Source organism: Syngnathus floridae, chromosome 2 (genome assembly GCF_059516105.1).
Source record: "Syngnathus floridae isolate MCC-2025c chromosome 2, RoL_Sflo_1.0, whole genome shotgun sequence".
Taxonomy (NCBI): domain Eukaryota; kingdom Metazoa; phylum Chordata; class Actinopteri; order Syngnathiformes; family Syngnathidae; genus Syngnathus; species Syngnathus floridae.
Window position 1 is genome coordinate 10,777,204 of NC_142414.1, and position 12,668 is coordinate 10,789,871.

The following is a 12,668-nucleotide window of genomic DNA, read 5'->3' on the forward strand; positions in this document are numbered from 1 at the left end:
TACATTCACACTCACACTCAAATTCAATCAAATGACAACAGGCCAGCACAATTGTGCAGTATGCATTAAATAATGTACAGTTAATCTCAGCCCCGACAAAAGTATGACAGGCAAAATGCACCATAGCTTTTAATCATTGCACGATGTGCGACTGATCGCATGGCATACGTCATAGTTTGGTCAGTATAACTAGGTAAGATCGCTGTCGTCACCTTGATTTGCGTAAGCATATGCGTTTCCACCTACCATCTATGAAAGTAGAACGTAAAAAAACAAACTTGTTTTGGAAAGAGCAGCTTGAACTGTATCATGGGAAGCGAAGATCCCGGCAAAATATGGAGGTGCACTCGGTTTACGTCCCTTGCGACCCTCAGCATCACGTTAACAAGTCGATCAACTTTCTATTACAAGTAATTCACAGCAGCCACACGCACAAAATACACTCATGGATCAAACAATAACACCAGCAATCATTTAAACGTATGTTATCGAGGAAGTTTAGAGCGAAAATGACTGTATGAATACACACACTAACACCGGACGCCGGCAAGCCGTGACATATTTTCCAACGCCCTCACGTCGAGCGTAAGTAGCCGAGGAGCCACCGCTTTCGATCGGCTTGCTTGTGTCCGTTACCTCACGTCGTCACTCACAACAACTCGAGGCTGTTCCTATACAATTTGCAGAATTTGTGAAGCCGATCGGTAAGGGAACACTTGATCCCCTCACAGAAGTTATGTTGCCTTATGGAAGCGAGGCGTGTCGCACTTTGTAGCTAGCAGCTGTAAACAGCAGTCTCGCGAGTGTGTGACAGCTCCCAGCTGGCCCGGCCGGTGTTAGCTCTCAACACTGACAGCTTAGCCCCGAATCGCCGTCAATTCTGATATTGCGTCTTTTTATTTACTGTAAAGAGTATGGCCCGAAAGGAAACTTAAATACGCAAGCAAAGCAATCACATTAGCTGCTGGTATGTACCTGTTCCTGCAAGAGTCACCACGCTGATCTTAAGTAACTTTTCGGCCTGTTTGTGTTGCAAGGTTTGCATGCATTGCCAACACATGTTAATTGCTAGCCATTTTCATTTCCCGTTTGTTTTGATGTTTAGGAAGTGGTTTTAAAGTTGCATGTGCGTCGTGTTTGCTTGAGCAAAAACATCCAAGCAAAATAGCATCGTAAATATTCCTGCTGAAATTGCAGTTCCTCAAATCTGTTTTCCCCATATTGCACGTTTGGCGTGGGGAATATTAATGCAATTAGAGAAGTTTACCATTTATTGTCGTCAGCAAGACATGTGTAATGTGGCAAAACATTCATTTTGATTTGCTTGTCACGTGAAATTGCGAATAATTCATCGGGCTTGTCTAATCAGTGGCCCGGTCATTTTGATGTATCAACATAGGCAATTATTGCCTCATGATCAAAATGTACAGAGATTAAAGTTACTGCATGGATGACTGAGCATACCAATACAGTGGCGTCATTTTCATGAAGCAAGCACTATAGCTTGGTGCAGATAGATTGGCAGATACTTTTTCTTATTCCACAGTAAAAAAAAAAAATAAACATGGGCATTAAGTATTCCCTCCTACGACATTTTATTGTGTTTCGTCCATCATCCCGGGTAGGAAATGGTAAAATATGTATTATCAATCATTGAGTGGTTATGCCCTAATTCACTGTTACCTGCACAGATCAAGGGTTGATTTGAAGCTGATGTCCAATATTGAGGTTGAGGATATTGTGTCTTTCGCTCAAAAAAGATGTGGCTCGGTGGCTAAATAATTAATCACCTTCCAAGGGGAAATCTTCCTTTCCTGTGTTATTTGGTCCAGCAGGCTCTTAAATAATTCAACTGTCAATCCATAAATTGTTTCTGTTTAATCAGTGACCTTTTCATAGGATAAAAGAAGCACAATAATACATTTGTTGCTGAAGTCTCGAAAGAAGGAATGGTTGTCACAGCCTGATGCTAGTTGCTAAGTGACAGTGGGAACTTCACCGCCCACTGTGTTTTCTATTGAATGTCTGAGAAACGTTCAGAAACTATCACAAAATGGCAGTCTAGACACTGCGCAGTGCACATCTTAGTGAGTGAGGATGGCTTAAACCTTGACCTCCCCATCTTCTCACAATATTAGATATTTTAATGAAATTAACACTTCTAGGCATGTCATGATCTCTAATTATTTTCCCAATCAAATACTCCAAAGTGATTAAAGGCACATTTAGATGAAATGGAAGTGGTCAGTGCTCTGCTCTCATTATGTACAGGCAGAAAATTGTTTCCAGCAGATCCATTAAGCTTGTAATTTGCTTCAAGTAGATTGCTTTCGTACAGGGCTTCTTTCAGTCTGTGCTCTGGGCGGTATTTCAGGTTCTCTGAGTCAAGTAGGATTAGCTGTAGCCTCGTGGACTTGTGTGAGAAGCGGGGTGCCAGCTTTATTGGGACACTCGCCCAGTGAACAGCTCGGCCTCTCAGCGGCCAGCGCCTCCCCATCGACTCTCCACCTGGTGTTTGAGCACCTAGCAGGCCGCAGTCGTTTCGTTACCGTCCGCTCTCCTCTTCTCGTCTGTGCTTGCCAACTTCCTTCTCCCCTTCGATGTAGGTTTGCATCCCTGCTTCCCCCTCCTCCTCCTCCCTCTTCCCCTTTTGCGCTCTCACTCTCTGTCTATGCCGCCTTCCTTCCTCCCTCCTTCCATCTCATTCTGTTCCATGTCCCTGCATGCCCTTTCCTCCTTCTCCGCCTCCCCCCGCCTCCATCCGAAGAGCAGAGTAGCTAATGAAGAGACCCATTTAGGCGCCGACTTTGGTTCATACAGCCCTCCGTAGCGCCGGTCGGCCGGCCTCGGCTGCTGCGACTGGCTGTTTGGGCTCTGACATCACACGGGAGCCAGCTGTTGATTTGGCGCTGTCTCCAAGGCTGGCTGGCTTGATGGGTTGTGGCAGGTAGACTTGTGCTTGCGCAGCATCCTCCCCTCCCTCTTTGTGACACCCACTCGCCTTCACCCTCTTCTTTTAGAGCCCCTTCTCCCCATCTCGCACGCTCACTCTTTTGCGTGAGTGTGCAGGAGGCAGCCGGCCGGCAGCTGCTGGAGGTGCGAGCTGGGAGGCGACTCCAGTCTCTTCAGCCAGCAAAAATTATTGCCTCCTGTACACAATGGAAGCTAAAGAGCTGAGTTGCTTTGGGGATGGAGGGCAGGTAGGTCCTGCAAGCTTCCCGTCTCTCAATATTGTCTTGCGCTTCTTCAATTGATCCTTTTTGCCAACGTGCTTCTTTTTTTCCATGTCTGTTTTCCTCTGTCATTTAATGCAATTAATTAGATGTGTTGATTTGATTGAAGAGTTTGTCCTTAATGACTTTAAACTCGGTTAATTAATTCAGATGCAAATCAAACTCAGAAAAAGATGTATATATTTTTTGTGGTTTCATGATGGCTGTGCTGTAGATCGCCGAGAAAGTGTGCAATCTTTCCCTTGGGCTTGTTCGTGTGAGATTTGCTACGTTACATCAAGACCGTATTGCTCAGTTAGTGCCGCCAATCTCCTCAAGAGTTGCCCGGGCTCGGGTTTTCACGGCGGCGTTATTACCTGAGATGAGCCAGTAAGAGGTTTGACTCGTCCTTTGAGTAAATCGACTTTTAATGGCTGAGGTAGACTTTTGAACTTGGGTTCTCACCAGGCAGCATTGCAAGACTTGCATGTGGGTTTTCTCACTTTTATTGTGTCTCCTTTAATTGCCCAGATTGATATTCCCAAGAAGTTCACCTCTGGGACCGGTAATGGATTATCTACATGCTCTGCTGCAAATGTAATTTATTAATGCTGGCTGCCTGCGCCTCTACCGCAGCGTCCTGAGCTCGCATCACCATATGCGACCCAGAGGCAGCGCACGGCACGCAATTAGGGGCTCGTTCATGCTTTTGCAGTTAATTTAACCGTCCGTTTGCTGGCAGTTCCTTCAGATGACACGGGCTTCCTTGCCCTGAAATTAAGGGAAGCAGGGGATGAAAGTGCCATCATCTCATTGGCTTTACACTAATGGCTTTCCAGCTCCCCTGTCAATGCTTTCCTGGCTTTGCAATTAGGAGAAATAGCTAGGAAATGGTAGATTAGTTACTCAGCTGAGCGAAACACAAAAATCTATTTTGTTGCCGTGCCGTGAGTGTATAGCCGCATTAGTATCTAATTAGCTGTTTATTGGGTGTTTTATTTCATTAGTCGGGTTGTGTGTGCTGTGCCAAATAGAAAGTGGCTTTTTGGCATGCCGTGTGCAAATCGTTTAATTGTAGCGCCACAATATGTGGCTAATTAGTTGTGTTGGATTTCTTTCTTAGAAAGAAAATGTCTCCTTTGTGGTATCTTTTTGCCGGTTTTAAAAAAAAAAAAATAGAAAGCTGATGTCAAGTTTTCACCCACAGTGCATAGTCCTCTTTGTGTTGGTGCTTTTGTTTCTTTTGTGGACAGCCACAGCTCTCTGCTTATGTTCCTCCACCCTTGTTGAAATAAATTCATCATTAACAAATGTAATTTTTTTCCCCCCACCCTCACCGGGAGAATTCATCTTTTTTTTGTTTGCTCGGTATTTGACTCGTCGTCACCCTCTCCCCACATTTGAGCTGAAGGCAGAGTTGAACCTGGAGAATGGAATTGAGGGTTCTTCTGCTCCACTCGAGCTGCTTTTGGCCCAGGCAATTGGTCCGACCCACGCGGAACCGAGTGGAGGTGTTGAAGGGAAAAGTCTGAATTTGTCAGAGATTTAGGTGTGTGCTCATGTGAAGCGGAAGGGAAATAACTGTCTCGATGTCACGACATTCATCTACACCTGCACCACCAAGCTCCCGCGCGTGTCATCACTTGTCGCCTCTTATGTTCCTCAGAAATTTTTCATTAGCCTGCCATCTCCATAATTGTCTGTGAGTGTTGTCCGCTAAGAGGAGTGTGATTAACTCAGCCACCCTTATGAAATTGTTCTGGTAACCTCTTTTAACAATTTCTTTATAGGGAGAAAAAAATGACATGGCTGCATAATGAGTTCAGTCCAAAAAAAGATATGATCCGTATGTCTTTAATTATTTATTATTTAGATTTGATTGCTATGAACCTGAAATGAGCTATGAACTCTTATAATTTGTCTTCTGCTTTGTGTGAGGTTGCTATGATGGCCATTTTATGTGTCGTGAATTGGCGAGGTGACTCTGAACGACGCCGGAGGGACCCACTTTAGGATTGTTGTGCTCTATTGTGATTTTTAATATCAGCGAACCACTCCCTGTCAGTGACGGCACGTTGCCCCGAGGATGCACGAATGGATGAATTTCAAAAAATGAAATGCAATTTCAATGCGGCATGTAAGCTGTGGGATACCAATCAAAACGGGCACCATTTGTTCATGTTTGAATGTCTCAGTTTGAGGCGGTAACGGTATCTTCCGCTGCGGCTGTAATGTGTCCGCCCTCCTGGAGCGCCCACAGCCTGGCTGAGCTGCATTGATGTTATAGCAGCGTTTGTCGTACATGTCATGTCTAATTTTCAGCAACAGCTGTAGTTTCTCAGAACACATTCTCTTGAATAACAAAAGCTGTGTTTTGTGTAAATGACTGTATCAAAGGGCCTTGTAGCATGTTGCTGCCACTATAGATGACATGCTATTTTCCATCACATTATAATGTCTAAATTCATGGCAGGATTATAACGCTTTGGAATATATTGAAATGTCAACCAAAACTACGACAGATTAATGTGCATAATACGTGTGTGTGTGTGTGTGTGTTTCAATTTACTAACACACTGCAGTGACTGCCCATAATCACATTAGAAATTAGAAATGGCAGGAACAAAAAATTACTTTAAAAGATTTTAAAGGCTGTCCTCAATGTCCCCCTGCAGTGTCTTTACTTTCATTCTCTCTATACACATTAAGTATCTTGAAAAAAAATTTCCAGTCATATAAAAACTTCTGCTCATGAAAACATTTTGCGGGGCCGTTTTTTGCCATGTTGCCTCCCACCCTACCATTTGCATTGTGTCGTAGCCGTCTTCTTTGCCGTTTTCATCTTTTCGTCCGATTATTTGCATCATTTTTGATTGTTCGCCGTAGTGGTGCACACTTTTTGGGACAACCCAAGACCTGAATTACTCCTCAGAGAAACTAAACGGTAATGAAATTCAAAATTGAAAGAAAAATAATAGCAATTTTACCACTTGACTGGTAAAGCGTAAACCGTTTGATTCTCAGTTGCCACCCATTATCGCTTCACGCTGCTGATGCCGATGGCATCATGTGAAGGAAGATTATAGAGTTAGCAGGGATGCCACTTGACCTTTTGGGGCTCTAGAAGGGGGAGGGGGAAACAAAAGACCGTATTATAAGCAGCAGCCAGCCCTTGGCACTGTTGGACGCCAGCCTCGGCACCGCGCCACACCCATTCAATGCGATAGAGATTAGAGAAAGTAAAAGATATTTTGGGAGGCAATGAGAAATGTCTTGCGTTTGACGTTTATCTGCCTCATTTGAGAACTGAACAGCCATTTAACATGAGCATTCTGGGACATTAGTCAAATGGAAATGTGTTGCGTGAGAAAGAAAAATACAAATTTGATATTAAAGCATTTTACAGCACGAGTAACTTTTTTTTCCTGTGGTATTGTCAGTCATTGATTTGGTCTGCGTTCTTTTAGACATCATCCTTTCTCAGCGTGTAGCACACGGCAGGCGTTTTGATAAGCGTGTGCCACCAAATGGCAAAGGCTTTCTCAGCACAGAAATGCTCTTTCCTTGCTTCTTTCTGAATAGCTAATGTTGCTGTTGCCTTAGCTGCATTCCCATCTCCACATTCATTCATTATTTATGGCGCACCGGCACGAATGGGACCCAAAATACACACTCACCACCATGCTGCTCACTAAAACCTGCTGAATCTACTGTCACTGCTGCCAATCGTAACCCCTGACCTGTAACACACCACAGCGCTAACTCAAGTGCCTGTCTTTGTGCCAGGTCAGCAGGGGTCATGAGGGTGTCGGGGCCCCCGGTTGCCATGCAGAGCGACTGAAGCAGGCATGGACAAGAAGTCTCCGGCAGGATCGGTAGGCCTTGTTGACTTCCCCCAACAGCTCATCCTTTGCCGTGACCTTCACCGCTGGCTACGCAAGTATGTCTTTTGTTTGATGTGAATTACCGTAATTTCCGGACTATAAGCCGCACCGGACTATAAGCCGCACCAGCTAAAATTCAGGGATATTTTAGTTTTTTTCTTACATAAGCCGCACCGGACTATAAGCCGCACGTGCACATGAGTTTTTTACAAAGAAAGCCGTAAAAATCCATAAATACGCCGCGCCGCCATTTAAGCCTCAGGGTTCAAAGTAACCTTCTGAATAAAATGCATTAAAAGTTCACATTCATTACAACTTGTTTTTGGTGAGGAAAATGTCAGAAGAATTGAATTCAAATGCTGATTGATTGGGTTTTAATACAATGCAGATGGTCCAAACAGCGCCACTGCTTTGTGTAATCTCTGAGTCACACGGCAGAGTAAGAGAAAGGGTTTAGAGCCCTTTGACGCAGGTCACCTAGCGTGCATTCCTGCTAAAGCTCATAATAGTCACAAGCAACACAGCCAGAATAAGCAGCAGCCATAGTAGTGTTTCAAAATAGTATTTTTGTTGTTTTTTTCTTCAAGATACCGCACAACAGTGGTCCACAGCCTTTTTACGAGCGTATAAAAGTGATCAAGTCATCACAAAAATCAGGAAAAAAATCTTATATAAGCCGCACCTGACTATAAGCCGCAGGGTTCAAAATTTTGGAAAAAAGTCGCGGCTTATAGTCCGGAAATTACGGTAATAGCATTTTTTTTCTTTTGCTATCGCCTACATGAGTTTCCACAGATTTTACGCCAATCAAATTCAAGAATATTTCCTTAATGGAAAACTAAGCATCATGTGATGATCCATAAAACAAAACTGGCATACTGAAGTCATTCTAGGAAATAACGCATCAACATGAAAATATATTAAAGTCAGAAACCCCAAAAATTCTGACATTCCTGTCCCAAGGCAAAATGTGTCGAGTGGAATGAATGATGCTGAGAGGGACAGAATACTGATTTACTGGCTCTCGAAAATATCTGTCCAGTAATGCAAATCTTTGAACAGGGCAACTCGAGAGATTTCACCCATCAAAATGTCAGTAAAAGATACTAAATATTCAAAGGAATGTGCAACACTCTAGAGTATTAAGCTGTTTTCCCTCAGAATGTAAAAATAATGTAAAGCAGCAGCAAGCGATGCTTTTGTCAAACAACTGACAGGTCATTGAAATTCCGCAACAAACTCTGCAGATGCCAGCTGTGTTTTTGCGTGCCTCTCGGCCCAGCACAGCGTTTGCTCTCTGGAAAAACACTGTGGGAGCGAGCTACAAGTCAATGACTTTGACGTGGACGAATTGACTGTCACTTTTTTAGTGCTTTTAGCATAAACAGTCAGTTACATGCATAGCTGCACCGCCATCAGATAAAAAATGGCAGTGATCACTCCTCATCACATTGGTTGACCTTCCTCAAAGCCCCACCTTGAAAGCTCCACTGCACCTCCAGAAATGTCATTTTTATGACCTAATCTAAGTAGAAACTTGCATTGCAAGTCTACGCGATATGCATATTGCATTTTTTTCGAGATTTTGTGCAGCCCTATTTCTGAAGCGCAAAATGTATTCAGACATCATATAAGTAACTAAAATATAGATCTGGAGAAAAATAAATAAATTAAATGACCCGCATGAAGCATTACTTTAAAAAAATTTGTGTTTGGTATTTGAAAATTGTGTTCGACTCCATAAATTGATTTGAATTTGATGATTTGTTTAGCCTCCCTAGCAATGTTTGCGTTTTGTTGTTTTTTAATTTAAATACATTTTGATTTTCATGAATAATGTGTTGAGAACAGCTAAACCACCTGCAAATGCTTTGCTTTTTTCCCCCAAAAGAAGAAAGCGGCTGCGCCTCACAGTTTGCATTTTTTTCTTCGAACATTTCTTTCAGGTCCTCACACTTTGCCAACATTGCCAGTAAGACTTTGCCATGAGAATGTCTGATAAAGTAGACTTTGAAACAACGAAGGTGTCTGAAACTGCCAACGCTGAGGCGTTTTCAAAAGATGACGCCACCCATTCGGAAGTTTCTGATGAAGGCAGCAAAGAAAATGCTGGCAACATCACCACAATGGAAGCCAAGGTAAATGAGGAGTAGTTGCTTTCCACTGACATAGTGCTTCTTCTGGATTGTCTTAATAACACAGCATGATAGGAGGTGTGCTTAAGACACATCTGAAAAGCTATAAGTGGAAAAGTGAGCTTTGGACGGCAGCCCAGCAAACTGAGTGGGTTGAATGCATTTCATAGGGAATATTTTCCCCCACTTTTCTCCGCATGTGACTCTGTAACAGTCAACGTCCAACACACAAACTGCCTAAGGGGATTTACACGTACTGCTACCTGCGACATTTGGGTGATTCCCAAGTTGGTGTTTCAGGTCACAAAACAATATATTCTGAAAAATGTCATTATTCCTGACTGGACGGGGCTTGGCTCTTTTTTTCTGCTGACCACAGTGAATATCTAAATCAATGAAGGAAGTATTGTCGGTTGTGAATTGCGGAGGCAATCTCGCAACTTCCCCCATTGTGACTCACAGGGCTTCAATTTAATTCAATTAAAGAGAATCACTGCTGCTTCAATTTCTCTCCATTTCTTCTTTTCTGCCAGTATGAGCAGTGTTGGGCAAATTATCCAAAAATCCAAAATGTATATAGTTACTAGTTACCTTTCTAAAAAAGGAATTGAATTACTCCTTCATAAATGTAATTAGTTACTAGGGAAAGTAATTACTGCATCACCTTTGCAGATAATTTAATGATGTAAAATAATTCAGATATTTTGAGCATGTGTCAATACAGTTACATAAGATAGAAGTATTGTACAGCTCGAGATGAGCACGGACGGCGACCATGATCATTGTTCTGTTTTTGTCAAATGACACATTCCCGAAGCTGATTGGCTGACGCGAGTGATGCGTAGCGAGTCAAAAGTTAGTCCGCAGAGAGGCGAAAGCGTTTTTGCCTTTCGCGTCGACGCGTCCCAAGCCGCCACATTTCACTGTTAGTAGCGTTATAACAATTAACATAGTAATCGAGTATCTTATTCATTAGTGGAAATCTATAACGGCGTTAGTAACGCTGTAACATCTAATGAGTACTTAAAAATCATTGAAACAGTATTCAGAATGTCTGATCTAAATAAATTACTGATAGATTTTCTTTTACTTTCAAAAATGAAGCATGTATGAATTAGAATGTATCTCATTACAAAATGAAATTGGTTCTTATCCTTTTTTCACACATCACTGTCATTCATAACGACGTGATCTATTCAGTTTTATGCTGTCTGCATGTTGCAGCGCGCTGACGTCCCTTCTGACATTGCATTGTAAATGAGAAATTGTTTTTTGAATCGCCTTATAGCTAAACAAAGGAAATCATTATCGCATGGGAGGTTGCCACGTTCCTTCGAGCCACAGACAGAACAAACTTGCTAATTTATATTTCCCACTTGAGCAAGTTTAGATTTTTGAATCACATGATTTAGTTGACTGACTTCGGTAGCTGCAAAAGGGAGTTGTGTACCAAGACAAAAGTGAGTGACTTGTATGACATACTGTATGAGATTTTATTCTCCACATTTTATATATTTGTGAGAGTGAGGCAGATGGTTTATGTTAGAGGAATGCAGTGATTCCCAACCTTTTTTCTCTTGCGTGCCTCCAAACCTTTTTTTCGTACCACAAATACCCCTTCACTCGTGCGTCTGGATGATTTTCCAGTACTATGTAACACAACTGATTCATTAAATGATAATCCTTCTATTTTGTCTCTTTTGAACATTTAATGCTCGAGCATATTTCAACTCAAATTAAACAAGAATAAATGTTGCCTTTAATGTAACTTTGAATTTAAGACAAAAAACATAAAAATGAAAATAAATATTGAATATACATATACACACACACACACAAATGAATAAATAATTAGATAAATACATAGATACTTATATTAATAAATATATAAATAAATCTAACTAATGTCTCAATCCCAAATGAGAAAGCAGGCATGGCTTTCTTGTTGCTTTTTTTTTTTTCCCTCACGGCAACTTATTAGCATCACCTCACAATTAGAGAAAAGAGAAAAAAAATTGCTCTACAGCCGTAGGCAAGTGATCGCTGAATAGCAGGTGGTGGGTGCAAGGGACAGATGACGACATTACATTCGTGTTATTCAGATTTTTACTCTAACCAACATATTTTCTACATTTGAAGCGCAAACCCCCCTGCCCTCCATTTTAGATCCATAACACATTGTTCACCTACTTAGATGCCTTCTTCCTGAACAAAATGCTAAATATGCTGTATGATCGAACATTTGATTATATGATTGACATTTTTGCTCTGTCCTTTCTTGTTCCTACTTACCAGCCAGCTTTCATTATATACTCATCCTGAAATTAGCATCAAATGTATGGTAAATTCATAAATTATTCAAATTAGAAAAAAATGATTATTAGAAAAAAAACCTATTCTGTGATGTCAATGTGATAGTTAATTCTGTCCCCTAAAATTTGGAGTTTCAAATGGTGGAGACAGATTGTGATGGAGGCAAAAATTACGGTAGACTGGGATTGCGTGTGCAAGAGCGCGCGTATACATGTGTGCGTGCACGCGTGCATATCTGCTAGTGTGTGTACTCTCAGTGAAAGGCAGTACTGTGTGACTTTGCCACCATCTGCCTCCAGCTCTGCAGCTCCATCCTCTGTTGGTGGCCGCCCTACTTTTGCTGACTTCAGCCCTTTCCCTCTTTCCCATTTCCATTCCTTTATCTCCTGCTGGTATTGTTCATTCCCCACTGGCCCCATGCTGCTCAATTAGCTGGTGTAGCGGTGCACACGCAGTCGCAGCCCTCTCCCACCTTACCCACCACCCCTCCCTTTCCGTATTACCTGATATAGAAAGGGGTGCTGTAGGTCACAGGCAGCGTCCCATTTCAATTTGTATGCAACTTAAGGCCCTCAAGCTCAGTGAGAGAAAAGGGTTGCTTGGTGGTTGTCCTCTTGATTTTTTTAGAGGACAGACAAGAAGGACGGATATTCATGCTGGGATTAGCAGGCACAGTACAGGGCACGGGTACAATTTATACTGGAACGACTCCTGCTAGGTCACCTGCTACCTTCGCCACCTTGTGTCCTCAACGCGTTCTACGATGAAACTTTCTAACATGTATTAGTGTCGTGCTCTAGTGCTTCAAAAGGAGAAGCACTGAACCTTAGCTTTTACTGTCATACGCCCCATCTCCCTCCCGCTCCCGAGTCTGATTCACATGATGGCCAAAAGGAATTCAACTCAAGTGATTGTCACAGAAGAGCACATTATGTAAGACTTATGCCTTGGAAATAATTTGCACTGTCTTTTCACAACCTTCATAACATGTTCATTTTTCTAATGACTTGTCTGAATGACTAGAGTGAGCGCTGGCAAGTTCATTTAAAGACATTATTGTCAGAAAATGAACTCGACATGGTTGTTGTTGGACAGTGACAAATGTATACGCTCTGCAAAAAAGG

At 42.2% G+C, this 12,668-nt stretch overlaps 2 protein-coding genes across 16 annotated transcripts in view; one reads left to right on the forward strand and one right to left on the reverse strand.

The window, feature by feature from the left end:
* zranb3 (zinc finger, RAN-binding domain containing 3) overlaps window positions 1-1,080 on the reverse strand; it is a 56,066-nt gene extending 54,986 nt beyond the window's left edge. For 2 of the 7 annotated variants that reach the window (XR_015853393.1, XM_088357923.1), the window contains exon 1: window positions 213-245. Coding sequence is in view for 1 of the 7 variants with exons in the window: in XM_088357923.1 (XP_088214049.1) it covers window positions 213-230 (18 nt within the window). In the remaining 6 variants the exon portion in view is untranslated. The other 5 variants (XR_015853402.1, XR_015853403.1, XR_015853401.1 and 2 more) reach the window with 5 other exon arrangements.
* LOC148401704 (R3H domain-containing protein 1-like) overlaps window positions 571-12,668 on the forward strand; it is a 34,508-nt gene continuing 22,410 nt past the window's right edge. For all 9 annotated transcript variants that reach the window (XR_015853411.1, XM_088357957.1, XM_088357966.1 and 6 more), the window contains exons 1-3: window positions 571-704; window positions 6,999-7,152; window positions 9,043-9,234. Coding sequence is in view for 8 of the 9 variants with exons in the window: in XM_088357957.1 (XP_088214083.1) it covers window positions 9,082-9,234 (153 nt within the window). In the remaining variant the exon portion in view is untranslated. The remainder of the gene's footprint in view (window positions 705-6,998; window positions 7,153-9,042; window positions 9,235-12,668) is intronic.